The sequence below is a fragment of the Triticum aestivum genome, chromosome 1B (assembly GCF_018294505.1).
Source record: "Triticum aestivum cultivar Chinese Spring chromosome 1B, IWGSC CS RefSeq v2.1, whole genome shotgun sequence".
Taxonomy (NCBI): Eukaryota; Viridiplantae; Streptophyta; class Magnoliopsida; order Poales; family Poaceae; genus Triticum; species Triticum aestivum.
In genome coordinates this window covers 144,385,795-144,402,240 of record NC_057795.1, presented here as the reverse complement: position 1 = coordinate 144,402,240, position 16,446 = coordinate 144,385,795, and the positions used below count along the sequence as shown (strand labels likewise).

Below are 16,446 nucleotides of genomic sequence, written 5' to 3'. Positions count from 1 at the left end.
ATTGCTCTCTCTCCCGTGTTCTTGAGCTCAAACCCGCGGATTTCGATCTCTTAGCTCGAAGCTTCGTTTCCGAAACTGTTTCGGCGAATTGTTGCTTGGTATGTGACTCCACCATTTGTCCAATTAGTTTTTGTTTTAGTGGTTTATACTTTGAATAATTAGCTTCTCTTGGTGCTACTGTAGATGAGCTTGCATGTTGAATTCTTAGTGTTCTAAGTAGTTTAAATGCTTGTTATGGCCTCTATGTATCCCTAGGAGTAGTTGCTATCAATTTTGTAAAGTTCTGTTGACAAATTTTTGTCACCTCAAAATTTTTATTTTCAGAAAATTGTACGCGGACACGATGAACCTATTTGGAAGGAAATCTTCGAGGAGACGATCCTCGGGGGCATCTTCTAGTGACAGTTCTGCTCGCCAGTCCTATCTGGAACCAAGTGAAAGTTCCACGCGTGATGCTGCCACCAAAACATGCTTATGGCCTTGCGATGAATATATGGTGCGTGTGGGCATTAAGGAGGAATTTGAGCAATATGTTCACAATGCTGGCCTCGGTCCTTACCTTTCAAATAAGTGTGACCAACGCCAACTCCTCACTGAGACATTTGTCAAAAGATTTACATTTTTCCCTCGTGAGCCTAGGGTGTCTTTTATGCTTTATGATAATCCATTTACCATCTCACTGGAGAAGTTTGCTTACCATTGCAAACTGCCATATTGGGGTTCGCTTGATGGACCACCGAGGGCTGAGTACGAGTCCTTCTTGACTAGCCTTTGTTACGGTGAAAATAGGGGAGTGACACAAGGCAGAATAAAGAGCATCCACTTTCCCGCAATTCGGTACTTTGCATTATTTAACGGGAAATGCATAGTAGGCAAGCAAGACTGTAGCACACTGTGTGCGCCAGACTTGAGCCTCATCCACACCGCTCTCACTGGTGAATGGAACTATAATATTGGAGCGATTGTTGCACGTAGACTTCAGAATAATGCTAATGGTGGCTGGTGCTATGGGGGAATTTATGCCACACGTTTGGCACGAGAGTTGGGCATTTCACATTTACCCTTTGACCCTATCCTACCCACGCAGTATTTAGACTTTGACACCTTAAAAGATCATAAGATCCTCAAAGGAAAAAATCATGACTTCAATTATAATTTGTTGTTTGACCAAACCTTTTTTGTGCATACATATTTGCCCGCACCTACTCTTTTTGACTATCACAACAAGGGGAGATATTTTGTTCTTGAGAGCGAGGCACGAGCTCATAACGCAGTAGTGGTGGCAGCACAGCGTGCCGAGGCATCCGCACCTAGAGCCTCTGTGAGCTTCCACGCAGACTTCTACCCTCTAGGCTACTGATCGACAACCAAGTTAGGCCAAAAGCCTAAGCTTGGGGGAGTACGTGTTCCCACCGACACTATATTCATGCACACATACTTCATTTCTCGGTGTTCACACTTTTTTATTGTATCATCCATACTTAGATTTATTTTCTTGCTTTCTTCTTGTGTGTTTGAAAAACTTTAGAAAAACCAAAAAAATTAGTTGTAGCTAGTTTACTTTCTATGCATGCTTAGTAGTAATATTAAAAAAAATCCAAACCGATTTCCTTGTTCTTCTTTTGCTTGTCGGGAGCTTTCCCGTGTAAATAGTTTTTCTCGTTTTTGCTTTTCCCTTTTATTTGCCCGTTCTAGAAAACCAAAAAACTCCAAAAATATTCCAGTGTGTTTCTCTGAACTTCTTTTCTTTTTATTCGAGTCTTACCAAGGAGAAGACCACGATGAAAATGTTGAGTGGCTCTCATATGAATAATTGTTGAACTAATAAGAGCACATTTTACCTTGTCTTCTCCTATTGAATAAAATGTCTTGCAGATTCCAGCTTAGTCCATGGCACTCTTGCACTATTATTATTTTCATATCGTTCGGTCGTGCAAGTGAAAGGCAATAATGACGACATCCGATGAACTGGCCGTGGCAGGGAGAAACTGGTATGAACTTGACTTGTTCTGTTTTTTTAAATATGTTTAACCTAGTATCCATGATAGCCCATTATGATTAAACATGTTTGCAATGCAATTGGAGATTATAGTTTCTCATGCCATGCATAAGTAGCTGGGAGTTGATAACGATTTATCTTGGATATCAACATAGCGTTAAAATGATTGTGATGTAGTATGTTGATATGGTATCCTCCTCTGAATGTTCGAGTGGCTTGACTTGGCACATGTTCATGCATGTAGTTGAATCAAAATCAACATAGCCTCTATGATATTTATGTTCATGGTGCCCATATCCTACTCATGCTAGTGTCCAATGTTACTTATGCATAATGCATGGTTATGATCGTTGTTGCTCTCTAGTTGGCCGCTTCTCAATCTAAATTGCTAGCCTTCGCCTGTACTAAGTGGGAACTCTGCTTGTACATCAAAAACCTTGAACCCAAAGTTATTCCAGATAAGTCCACCATACCTACCTATATGTGGTATTACCCTGCCGTCCTAAGTAAATTTGCATGTGCCACCTCTAAAAACTTCTAAAAAAATTATCCTTTTTGTGTGCCTGGATCGTTCGTGAAACGACAGGAGGTGGTTGGTATCTTCCATGCTAAGCGGGTTATTTTCAGGTCGAGTGTTTATTCACTCGCCATCGCACGAGAAAATGGACGGTAATAGGGATTCCCAGTCCCGAACTCAAAAATGAAAATAATTAAACAAAACTCCCCCGGGACTTATGTTGGTATGGACGGCACCCGTTGTTTCGGACAAGCCGTGGAGTGTGATTGATGGTGGAGGGGGAGTCAACCTTTACTTTTATCACTTGGGAACCGCCACTAGCGTGCTTAGCATGGAAGATATTGATAATTGATGGTCGTGAAGTGAATAAGAAGGGTGCATGTCTCAAAATATCATTTATATCTGTTTTAAAAATTGAGCTCTGGCACCTCTGCAAATCACTGCTTCCCTCTGCGAAGGGACTATCTATTTAGTTTTATGTTGTATCACCGCCTTCTAAAATAAGCGCCAGAAACTGAGTAAAGCACAGCTATAATGATTTATGTATTATGTGTAACTAATGTTGGGTGCATCATGACTGGATCTTTTCTACCATGAATTACAATGTTTAGTCACTGCTTGAACTTTGGAGGTGCTCTGCATTTATGTTTTGCGGTCTCAGAAAGGGCTAGCGAGATACCACTATTGTCATATTATATCATGGTTGTTTTGACAACGTGTTGCTGTTTGAGATATTTTATTATTGCTCGTTAGCTGATTATGTCATTAATATGAGTCATTATAATCTTTAAATGTTATTGTTGACATGGTTAGTTATAATGTTGGCTGAAAACCTGGGTGCTGTTTAAGCTTATTTATGCAAACAAGAGCAAAAGGGTTCGTAAAAGTTTTTCTTTCTCACTTTCAGTTTATCAACTGAATTGTTTGAGGACAACCAAAGGTTTAAGCTTGGAGGAGTTGATACGTCTCCAACGTATCAACTATTTCTCATGCTTTTCCTCTTGTTTTGGACTCTAATTTGCATGATTTGAATGAAACTAACCTCGGACTGACGTTGTTTTTAGCAGAACTACCATGATGTTGTTTTTGTGCAGAAATAAAAGTTCTCGGAATGAAACAAAACTTTGCGAGGAATATTTATGGAATAAAATAGGATTTTTGGAGCCAAGATCCACCAGAGAGGGGCCCGTGGGTGGGCACAACCCACCAGGGCGCGCCCCCCTCTCCTGGTGCGCCCAAGTGGGTTGTCCCCACCTGGTGGCCCCGCTGATGACCCCCCTGATAATATAAAATCACATTATTCCAGAGAAAAAGCAGTGAGAAAGAATTATCACAATCCACGAGTCAGAGTCGCCGCCAAGCTCTGTTCTTTCTTGGGAGGGCAGATCTGGAGTCCGTTTGGGGCTCCGGAGAGGGGGATCTTCGTTCTTCGTCATCACCAACCATCTCTGTTGCCAATTCCATGATGCTCCCCACCGGAAATGAGTAATTCCTTCGTAGGCTCGCTGGTTTGTGAGGAGTTGGATGAGATTCATCATGTAATCGAGTTAGTTTTGTTAGGGCCTGATCCCTAGTATCCACTATGTTCTTAGATTAATGTTGTTGTGACTTTGCTATGCTTAATGCTTGTCATTTTAGGCCCGGGTGCCATGAACTCAGATCTGAACCGTTTATGAATTCATCATTATATCCATCCGATCTTGCAAGTTATAGTCACCTACTACAGTTATGATCCGACAACCCCGGAGTGACAACAATCAGGCCCACTCTCGGTGATGACCGTAGTTTGAGGAGTTCATGTATTCACTATGTGTTAATGCTTTGTTCCGGTTCTCTATTAAAAGGAGGCCTTAATATCCCTTAGTTTCCAATATGGACCCCGCTGCCACGGGAGGGTAGGACAAAGGATGTCATGCAAGTTCTTTTAATAAAGCACGTATGACTATTTATGAAATACATGCCTACATTATATCGATGAACTGGAGCTAGTGCCGTATCGCCCTAGGTTATAACTGTCACATGATGAATATCATCCAACAAGTCACCGATCCAATGCCTACGAATTTATCATATATTGTTCTTGCTAAGTTACTACTATTACTACTGCTATCGTTACTGCTACAATATCACTGCTATCACTGTTACCGTTACCGTTGTTGTTGTCACTACTATCAAAACTATCAAACTACTTTGCTACTGGTCACTTTGCTGCTGATAATTAATCTCCAGGTGTGGTTGAATTGACAATTCGGCTGCTAATACCTTCAAATATTATTTGGCTCCCCTTGTGTCGAATATATAAATTTGGATTAAATACTTACCCTCAAAATTTTTGCGATCCCCTATACTTGTGGGTTATCATCGGGACACTTCCTGGTGATGACCGTAGTTTGAGGAGTTCATGTATTTACTAAGTGCCAATGCTTTGGTCCTGTTCTCTATTAAAAGGAGGCCTTAACATCCCTTAGTTTCCAATAGGACCCCGCTCCCACGGGAGGGTAGGACAAAAGATGTCATGCAAGTTCTTTTCCATAAGCACGTATGACTATATTCGGAATACATGCCTACATTATATTGATGGATTGAAGCTAGTTCTGTGTCACCCTATGTTATAATTGTTGCATGATGAATGCCATTTGACATAATTATCCATCATTAATCCATTGCCTACGAGCTCATCTCATATTGATACTTTGCTGCAGATATTAAGTCTTTCGGGTGTGGTTGAATTGACAACTCAGCTGCTAAATGCTAATACTTGAGAATATTCTTTAGCTCCCCATGTGTCGAATCAATAAATTTGGGTTGAATACTCTACCCTTGAAAACTATTGTGATCCCCTATACTTGTGGGTTATCATTGGGTCGCGGGCGCTAGCTTCTCGGGCGGGAGGCTATGGACGAGCTGACTGGTGGGTCTCGCCTGGCAATGGCAGAGAGAGGGGGGGGGAGAGGGAGATAGAGAGAGAGAATTGCTGGTGGTGTGTTGGTTGCCGGATCTTGATTTGTTGTCCCTGTTCAAACATGGGCGTGCCCCATCAGGGACGTTAAGTTGGGTCGGTGGGGCTGGTTCGGCTACACCTGCACGTCGTGCTAGGGCGCACTGTGCTTGCTAGGTCAGCTGGCTAGCTGACCTTTTTATTTTATCTTTTATTTTTATGTTTTGATTGTTCCTTTTTGAATTTTAAGTTGATTCAAAAACCAAACATGCTCCAATTCAAATAGGGAAATCTACACAAGTTCAAGCCAAAATTTACGGCTTATGGAAATGACTTTTCCTGCCAAAATAAAATATGTAGCCTTATTTCAAATAATTCCCTTTTGACTTTTGAATTTATTCAAAAATCAAATTCACTCAACTCCTTTCGGGAAAAATAACAAAGGCTCAAGATATTATTTGTGACTTATGAAATACATTTATGCAAAAATTAAATACTTGAATTGTCACCCTAATTTGGGACATTGATTTACTCCCTAAATTCTTGTATGGTTCAATTTAATTCCCAATTTTAGCTTTAGGACTTCAGTAATATTTGGGGTGTATGGAATTTATTTCCAACCGAAAATATTTAACAAAGGTCACAAGCATTTTGTGAGCCCAATTTTGGTTTTATAAATAATCACTAAGTGACAATTGAAGGTTTGAAATAATTCCAAATTGTTTTGAGCCACATTTTCATTCAATTCAAAAAACTCCCTAGTCAAAATTAGCTAGGACCAAGGAATCATAATCAAATTTCAAATGTTTCAATTCCCTCTTATTATTTCTTTAACTTTCCAAAATTGAGGGGAAAATGAGATGTGACAACATTCCATTTATTTTTTAGCGCTATGTGACAACATTCCTAAAACCGTGGGAAAAAACATGAGAGTCCTTCTGGGCGGCCCAATCAATAGTATGCTAGCGCTTTGGAAGGGTGCGTGTTTGATTCCTATGCCACCGTGTTTGATCCCTACACCAACAACCAGCTAAGCTGCAAGGTGTTCATGCGGCCCAGCTAGGCCTGCTAGGTTCGTGCTGGAGAACCCACTCAAACAATAGTACCACCTCGCTACCCGAAGCGCGCACGCACCGGCATAAATACTTGCCTCCCGACGCACACAACAGCCGAGCGCGGTGGCTCGCGCCTGTCACTCCAGCCTCGGAGGGCTAAGCTGCAAGGTGTTCATGCGGCCCGGCTAGGCCTGCTAGGTTCGTGCTGGAGAACCCACTCAAACAATAGTACCACCTCGCTACCCGAAGCGCGCACGCACCGGCATAAATACTTGCCTCCCGACGCACACAACAGCCGAGCGCGGTGGCTCGCGCCTGTCACTCCAGCTTCGGAGGGCTAAAGAGTTGGTGCTGGGGGTTGCTAGGTTTGGTAGCCCGTGTCAAAGTTGTGCACGGTAGATTACCGTTGTACGTATACGTTAACACTGAAAAGGCATGTTGGTATGTAAAGACTGTGCCTGGTGGAAGACTAGGGTCCGGAAAACTCTGGGGCACCTACGTCAACTGTCGATTTTGGCCCAAGACGCGGCCTATGGCTGCCCAAGGCATTAAGGCTGTCGGGACGCGTTCCCCAGCCGTAGCCCACACTCACGCTTGGGTTGCCACGGTGATTCGGTCCTGCCATTAGGGCCTACACTGTGGCGTATGGGTTCGCCTACCAAGCCCCATACCAACTTTTTTTTCTTCACTCTACTATACTCAAGACAGTAAGTGTAAGAGCTCATTATCCTTCAATTTCATGGTGTAAGCAGGTTCATCAGGTCTGCGATGATCAAATAAAAAACTGCGAACTTGACCGTTTATGCAAAGTCATGTGTTAGCTTTGCTACAAATAAAATGAGTTAGACTGATACCGGCTAAATCAGAAAAATAGAAGAACTTCCCAGATAGCAAATGTAGGAGCAAGGCAAAAACAATGCTCTGGTCACGCACCAACTGAGCCATACCAAATCCTCTACCACAAGTTCAAGAAGAAGGCACTCCGCCTCTCAGAATGGAGCATGGGTCTTTTCTCCAAGGCTAAAATCCACCACTAAGCCATGCTTTTGGTGATCCTTCGCCTCAACGTCGCCCAAGAGGCTAGACTCCTCTCCACCGAGGATCTTGAGCTCCGGGCTAGGCTCACGAGAAGGGTCATCGCCTTGGTTGTGCTCGAAAGATCACGCACGAAGCAATGTGAGAGAATTTCCAACCTTAAAGAAGGGTATGCTACTACAAAATTCTTCCACCGCCGAGTCAATGCAAGGCGGAGAAAAAAATTATATCCATAGAATCAAGAACGAGCATAGCTGGGTCACTGAGCACGACGCCAAAGAAAAGCTAATCCATGACCATTTTTCCAATGTCATGAAGAGAGGTCCCCGATGCTGCAAAGATTTCAATTTGGATGAGCTAAATTTGGAGCCTCTTGACTTGCATGGTCTTGGCTCCCCAATGGTCGAGAGTGAGGTCCTTGATGCGATCAACGACATGCCAATTGACAAGGCGCCGGGGCCGGATGGATTCACGGGCCTCTTTTTCAATAAGTGTTGGGACATCATCAAGCCTGACCTCATGAGGGTCATTATGCATTTTGACTCCCTGCACACCTCAAATCTCCAGTGGATCAACTGCGCAAATGTGGTGCTCTTTCCCAAGAAGGAAGGGGGGGAGGGGATCACTGACTATAGACTCATTAGCCTCATCCACGCGATCGCAAAGATTATTGCGAAGGTGCTCTCCATGAGGCTCGGCCCACATATGAAAAATCTCGTCTCTAACGCCCAAAGCGCCTTCATCAAAACAAGAAGCATTCACGGCAATTTTTTGTATGCCCGCAATCTTGCTCGGCACCTTCACAAGAGGAAGACCCCATCCCTCCTCTTCAAGCTCGATATCCGCAAGGCCTTCGACTCCGTGAAGTGGGAGTACTTGCTTGATCTCCTCCAATGGTGAGGATTTTCAAGTAAATTCAAGGATTGGATCGTGGCCCTCCTTAGCTCTTCATCCTCGAGGGTCATCCTGAATGGTATTGTCGGCTGTCCAATAAAGCATGGGCAGGGACTTCGGCGGGAGACCCTATATATATCCCCGCTTCTCTTTGTCATCGCCATCGACCCGCTCCAAAAAATTCTATATGTGGCAACAAATAAGGGGATCCTCCATAATATCTAGGGAAGAGGGGCCATGATGAGGACCTCTCTTACACGGACGACGCGACTGTCTTTCTGGCCCCGATCAAGCAGGATGTTGGTAACTTTGCAAGCATTTTGAGGGGTTTTGGGGAAGTCACGGGCCTTTGCACCAATTTCTAAAAGAGCTCGGTGGTGCCCATTCGTTGCAACCACCTTGATTTGGGTCACCTAACTCAAAGCTTGTCGGCTGCGCGGGCGTCTTTTCCTTTGCGATACTTGGGACTCCCCCTCTTCGTGTGGAAGCTAAAATTGTTGGACCTTCAATTTCTCGTGGACAAAGTGGCAAGCAAGTTTCCAACGTATGATGGCCGAAACATCACCACCAGCGGGCGAACGACCCCAGTGGTCTACCCCGCTACCCCGTTGGTCATCCCGCCAACCATCCTCCACAACATCAACAAGCTCGAACGAGCTTTCCTATGGTCCGATTCGGACAAGGCATCGGGGGCTAAATGCAAGGTGAATTGGGAGAAAGTTTGTCGGCCACTTTCGTATGGAGGGCTTGGGGTCCTCAACACCACCAAGTTTACGAGGGCTCTCCGGTTATGTTGGTCGTGGTATGAATGGAAAGAACCCACCAAGATGTGGGTGGGGATGGGAAACCCATGCGATGCGGAGGACCTCAACTTTTTCTATGCTTCCACCACCATCACCGTTGGTAACGACGCGAGGACCCCCTTTTGGGATTCTCCTTGGCTTCTTGGGCGTATGCCAAAAGACATTGCCCCGCTCACTTATGAAGCTTCCAAGAGAAAATTTTGGAAGATCAAGGAGGCCCTCAAGCACAACGCGTGGATCCTCAAGATCAAAACCCCCATCAACATCACCGGCGAGCACATCACACAATTCTTCGCTCTTTGGATCCTACTAAATGAGATCCACCTTGACGAGCTCACAGAGGATGAAATCATTTGGAAGCATACGAGCAGTGGGCAGTACTTGGCGGCATCCGCATACAAGGCGCAATTCGTAGGGATGGTTCTTTCGCCCATGTATAGGATGATTTGGAAGGTTTGAGCACCTCCAAAAGTAAAAAAAAATGCTTGGTTGGCCCTTCAAGATAGAATCTGGACGGCGGACAGATTGGCAAAGTGAGGGTGGCCAAATTGTGATGTTTGCCCTCTTTGCAAGAGTGTGCAAGAATGCGGACCCCATCTCTTCTACCAGTGCCGCTACACCCGGCGCCTTTGGTCTTTGGTCATTGGGAAATTTCCCCATGCTCGGGCTCGACACTTCTGGTGTGGCCCTTGTTCTACAGGTTGAAGAGTGGTGGGCAAGCACTTGCGCCGACAGCTGCGCAGAATCGGAGCAAGCAAGGCCCCATACGCATGCTTAGCTCTTGGCACAATTGCACAAGCGACATAAGGTTTTAAGCATAGAATTGCCGCCACCACAAATTAGCTATTGGTCCACGAGTAATTCTGTATGCGTGTACTAGGGTCTTTAATGCGCGAGTAACTGTATCTCTCTTATTTCTATGGATAAAAAACTTTTGCCTCTTCAAAAAAAAACATCGCAAATTCATCAGGTACAAATAGATCATATCCACAAGGGAGCGCATAGGTTTCTGCAGTTAAAAATTCGGTGCGGAGAAACAGAAAATACCACGCACTGTATAATGTTGCCAGAGCGTTTCAAGTAAATACTTCCACATACTGAGGCTTCACCGTTCAAACAAGCCCGAGAATGATACACAGTTAGCCTGCACCACCACGCCACACTTACAAACTCGTAATCACTCGGATTTAACCCACTCACACAAATGGCACACTTACACAAGTTATACAACAGGCCTAATACAACTACGTAAACTACAATAACGCAGGCAGGAAGCACATGCTGGCTTCACTACTGTCGAGAGAGCGGAGCACCATAGTTTGTTGCCTGGCACTCAAGCCTCTTCCACTTGCTCCTCCTCTTCCTGGAGGAGGTTCTCTCTGTTGTCGTGGGCCCAGAAGCCGCGGACGTCTATAAGCATGCTGGCAATAGTCCCGCCTTGCTTGCAGGAAAGGAGATCCGCGAGTGCGATCCTGAGAGGGTCAGCTGGTTTCACCATGTCCCAGATTTCATCCCTTACGTCTTCGATGCAAAGCTCGTAGTTCCCCCCCTCGATCCACTTCTGGTGCACATCTCTGTAAACAATTACACCATTGCATGAGACAAAATGGCTGCTCGGTTGTCATGAGGTCAATAGAGAGAAATTTTCCAATGTGATTTTTGGATTAGAAAAGCAATCAAAGATTACTAAGAAATGACACAACTATGATACCAAATATAAGGTGGTTATTCAACACATTCTGATTTCACAATTGGCATCACATTAATATTTTGGCCTGTAGGTATTGTGAGAGGGCCACAGCCATTAAAATTTTGGTCACATTAATATTCCTGCAATCGCATCTCGTGTAAGACTAGTGGCAGAATATGCCTTGGATTACAACTTCAAAGATTTGACATAAAATTTATAGCATAACATCTCTCATGTATGACTGTTTCTCTCTTAATAACTGACACTGTGAACTGTGATTCCTAATTAAAAAAATATGCAAATGGTTGTTAGATGATTGTGCAGTTGATCAAACTATACAAGGAAGGAACTGCGGGAGTCTCCTAGTAAAGTTCCCTATTCATGCAGCTTTACACTACATTCCAGATGCTTAAGTATAGGGTGTGGATGCACCTAGGTGGTGCACTGCTTTAGAGTACCACGGGCCCAACCCCAAGTTTAGTTCAAGGTTCGTGGATACCATTGCGAGTGACTTACTCACTTCAGGTTTCATACCTAACATAGTGCAACTGATTAGTACAATAGATAGGGAACTTGAGAGTGTAAAAAAGGTACTCCCTCCGATCCATATTAAAAAAGTATTAAAACAATGATGTTCTGCCTGTTGAGGCCAGCAGAACAGTCCGGAAGTTCAGCAAGCACATAAACATGGCAGACTAAATCTAGGAAGATGGTATCAGGCAGGAATGCTAACTCTCACATCCTCCTTTCTTTTCTTCCAGAATATAATTTGTTTCCCAGAACATGAAGAACACTCTTTTAAGGCCCAATTTGGTGAAACGAATAACAGGTACAGAATTGTTCAAACCCCTGTTCAGAAAACAGGATTTCACGGGAAAGCCTATGCACTATAAATAGGACCAAGCATTAGACACAAGGGCATCATTGAATACAGTTTTCCTTCCGAATAAATTACTGCCAATTATTATTTAATACACACTGTGACATAAAGTTATTGAGGAAGAGATTAACAAAAGACTGGTCAAAATTTATCAAGGTTGTTCTCGACTTTGAATAGAATGGTGCTATGTCTTGTGCGGACAACAGGTAATTACTCCTATAATGATTATGAATGACCATATGTTTCTCCTACTTCGGCTCCCTTTGCCAGGCAGATATTTTCAGCTAAATGGAATATGCATGACAAAGTAAAGTGGGGAATGAAGGGGGTTGCATCAGTACATCCATGAACAAAATATAGGTAGGTTAACACCAAAATTATTGTAGAAAAAGTAGCTACCACCACAATACTACACAGTTCATATTACAAACTATCACATACATACCTAAATAGAGTATGAATATCAGCAGTTGTCAGAAATCCTCTTCCGTTGAGATCAAGGCATCTAAATAAGTATGTCAGCCCTTCAGGGGTGTCTTTGTTCTCTAGGGCTAAAACAAAGTCGAGAAAGCTCTCAAAATCCATCTCACGACTGTTGCCACCTCCAACTTTGCTTCGGCGTACATGTTCATCAAAAACTGAAAAGTAAAACTGCATTGTTATTCTGTATTCGTTACTGAAGACTATAAGAAGACATCAATGATCTGTGTATTAAGAGCATTAGAACATTGAAGATTTGGAGTAGCATACTAAGAGTTTATGTTTCCCATTTGGTTAAGGTGCTTTAGAAGAAACAATGAAAGCGGAGCAGAGAGCATATTTTAACCTCTTTCGACGAAGATCTCTGTTAGTGTGCCATCAGCATATTCCTTCAGCTCTTGTTTGCTCAGTGTGCCATTTGTATCTTTGTCTAGTGCAAGGAACATATCTGCAGAGGGATAACAATAGCATACCAATTAAATCGAGTATATACTGCACGGGGACGAAAAACAATGTAACTTGGTGCAAGAAAATGACCTCAATGGCAAAAGAAGAATGAGGGCAGCTAACATACCACATATGCGCTGAGCTGAAGTCAAGGAAAACCAATTTTCAGCCTGCTCGGTATCAGTTACCTCTTCCTCACTCTCCTGAAAATAGAGTTGATGAGAACCAACAGGCAGTCCAGAATATATTGTATAGTGCAACATTACACTGCAAAGTACAAGATGACCAAATTTGCACAAAGTATGTGATCCATATAGCTATTACCTGATGCAATTCCATTAGCTCTTGAAGACAATTGCTCAACAATACTTTCTTTATGCATGCTTTCCCTGAAAAGCAGACAATTATGGAAGACAATTCCTCGCATAAAGAACAATTTGCATGTCAATTCCACTGTATTAAAAGTCCAGTTTTGTACCTCGTCTGTGTGGATCACAGAAGAAAAAGAACTTCCGTGCAGCTATGCGGCAGTACATTTGAACAAAGGCTGATGGCATGTCACGCAATTGTGCCAAATTGGGAATAAGTCCTCTGATGTATGCTTCCATTTCCTGCAAATAAAATTAAGGAATGTGACGTACTTCTAAGGTATGAAATTTCATTAACATGTGTTGGGAAGTCCATACATGAGGTTGAAGGAAACCATCAGAATCCTCATCAAGTTCACTCATATCAATTCTTGCTTGAGTAAGAGAAACCTGAAAGTAGAAACAGTTAGCAAAGTGATACATAAAAACAGCTCATTTCAACATAAGTGGCTGCTGAGAGTTCAAACTTGTGATATTATATATTTATACTACTATCTAGCGGTCCAGTCTTGCATGATTCTCAATCTGGTATAAGGTGATTGTTTTTAGCTTGTTTTGGTGCATTATGCCATTACCTATTTCAGGTTCTTGTGTTCTGAAAATACCAGTACTATTGTCAGTTGTTTCTCTATAAAGACAAGGAAATACCTCCTAATTCTTAACAAACTCAACAGAATTGGCATGGCAATGAACTACAAACAGATGGAGCAATTGTTGAGTGCCACTTTCATAGCTACATTATGCAGCAAAATCTTAATCGGGTAAGAATGGAAGGAAAAATTTCAGTGTAGGCTTTTGTTGCATATAGTCCATTACAGCTAAAAATGAAGCACAACATACTCATACAAATCAAACTGCTAGAGTTAACAGTTTTAGGTTTGAAAATAACTTACTGTTCGCATAACATAAAGATAGAATGGTAAGATTGCAATTCTCCCAGAATCATCCTTCTCGAACTTCATAAAGTTCGAAGGGCTAAAGAAGCGTTTGCATTTCTGGCCAATTTGCTCTGTGCACACTGTGGCAATATGGCAGAAATCTTCATAATTCATCTGCAGTGCTCCAGAAAAAAGAATTGAATGAGAAGTATAATAAACATGAACATTAGAATGAACACAGATGGATGTACAATAATGTCATTGAATATATTATATATGCACAGATATTAAAACATGCAGAAACTATAAATAATGACACCTGTTAGACACAAAACGAGAAAAATATTTCCATTATAGCAGTGCTCACTGTATATATCATAGCATGGATATAATTATCCAAGGAAGTCAGATAACATTAGGGGAAGCAAGTCAATAGCGCAAAATTGAATATATCTGCATACGGTATAAAATACGGGCACCAAGCTACCTTACCTTTTCAGCACCAGTAGCATCGTCAATAACACAATTTTCTCTGAGACAAACCCACATGGCATCGAGATCATCAGCATTAAGTAGAAGTTCTGATTGTTTCTGCAATTTGTTTGCAATAGCTCTCATAAGGCCTAAATCATAAGGTGGTTAAATGCCCAAGCAGCCAGCTCAAGCTCAATTACCTTTAGAAATCTGTACTTGGCCAACCTCTGGACTCTATTGCTAATAGATCCATCTTCAGGTTTCTGTACAAAAAAGGAAACATTAGTATCATCACATATTGACAAGTCGCGTAGTCCTTTGATGCAATGTGAAATCCGAAATGGCTGGCATTGCTACTTATTATCTCTGATAAAAGCAACTAGCACAATTACATATTTTATTTAGATAGACGGCAAGTTTTATCATGGAATATAAGAACCAGAGCTCCTGTATCCAAGTAAGTAAACCAAGTTGCTTCACCTTCTTGTAAAAACTTGGGATGGAACCAGCTTCAGCGCTCTTTCGCTGCCGCTCTTTAAATATCTCAAGCAATATCCTTTTCGTTTCCAATTCTGCAAATTCAAACAGATCAGTGATGCCACATGGAAAATGCAAATGTAAGTGGCCAAACTAATCAGGAGCTGCCCTGATGCCTAGTAACAACAGAGTCGAATCAACTAAGGAGTAAAATAGCAACCTGCAAGTGCACACGACTAAAGTCAGTTACGGTGTTACCTTCTTAAACCATAACATATACTACCTCTGTAACTAAATTGAACTGCAAAAACGTCTTATATTTAGTTACAGAGGTAGTACCTCCGTACCCAGTGGGTCTCTTATGGAAAATGGAGCCGGAGAAGACCTCCGGATTTTCTGAGGGAATGCCTTCCCCTCTCAACCCAAATCGCCGGTTGCAGGTCATGGGCGACCACTCTTTCACGTATGACGGCCGCATTACTAGATCCCACAACCTGAGGCACGGTAATCTCATCCTCGTCAAGCGAACGCCAGCCGCTAAAACCCGGCACCGTAACCTCACCCATTCTCGTAGCCATTTCGAAGGAGACCCAGTAAACCCTAATCCTACCGACATTCCCGAAGACGAAGCGCGAAATTCCAACCATGCCTAGCCTAGCCTAGCAACACAACTCCGCAAGGGTGGTGGGCGGAAGGGGGCGGGGAGGGAAGGGGCACTGACCCATGAGGGCCTCGGATCCGAGGCCGGCGCCCGTGCCGACGAAGCGGCGGAGGTTGCGGACCCACGGCATGGACGAGGCCGGCGGGATCCGCCTGCCAGCGGGCGCTGTGGCGGCGGAGGAGGCGCCATCGCCGGCGTCCCCGACGTCGGCGGAGGCGGTGCTCATCGGGGTCGAGGCGGGAGGCCGGATCGGAGCGTGCGCGTGGGACTGTAGCTGATTGTCGGGTTGGTGGTCTGACGCGGTCCTGTTTGGGGCTCGGGGGAGACGGGAAAACAGAATGGCAAAGCAGTGCGTTTACCTAGCCGTGATGATTACTTTTTGAATTCGACGAAATTGAAGCGTGTTTCACAATTATGATTTTGCTTTCTCAGCCGTTTCAGTTTGATGATTTTGTTCCTTCAACTATATTAAGAATAATTTAGGTACTACCACGAGTGCCCAAAATATGTAGAACCGGTTGTTTGCTTTACAAAAATACTCTCTCTCTCTCTAAAGAAATAGAAAGACCTTTCATAGATCACTAAAGTACAAGTATTAGTTTTGATGATGGTACGATTATACTTTAGACCAGCCGACCTTGACGCTCCGAAAGTTCATATTTGTCTTTAATTATACTTTGGAAGTAATAACGTGTGAATAGATGACTTATATTTATAAGTGTATGATAAAAATTAGCCCTTATGAAAAATCTTCTATATCTAAAAGCTAGCATTCTTTCTTTGCAGGAGCCGGATATTTTTATTAAAAGCTCGGCCTTACAAGGAGACCCATAAAACAATAGAAATTATA

General features: G+C 43.1%; 1 protein-coding gene and 1 non-coding gene across 2 annotated transcripts; both read right to left on the bottom strand.

The window, feature by feature from the left end:
- Positions 1-10,304: 10,304 nt before the first annotated feature.
- Positions 10,305-15,952, bottom strand: LOC123112657 (probable serine/threonine-protein phosphatase 2A regulatory subunit B'' subunit TON2). Its single transcript, XM_044533714.1, has 12 exons — positions 15,657-15,952; positions 14,939-15,030; positions 14,659-14,721; positions 14,477-14,575; positions 14,000-14,158; positions 13,425-13,496; positions 13,217-13,349; positions 13,063-13,127; positions 12,866-12,941; positions 12,638-12,739; positions 12,257-12,449; positions 10,305-10,815 (listed from the first exon to the last, which is right to left on the bottom strand). The coding sequence occupies exons 1-12, from the start codon at positions 15,820-15,822 to the stop codon at positions 10,575-10,577; spliced, it is 1,461 nt and encodes a 486-aa protein (XP_044389649.1). The 5' UTR covers positions 15,823-15,952; the 3' UTR covers positions 10,305-10,574.
- On the bottom strand, positions 11,559-11,679 carry LOC123152162 (small nucleolar RNA snoR104). Its single transcript, XR_006476055.1, has one exon. It is a non-coding gene; the product is annotated as a small nucleolar RNA snoR104 (small nucleolar RNA).
- Positions 15,953-16,446: the final 494 nt, after the last annotated feature.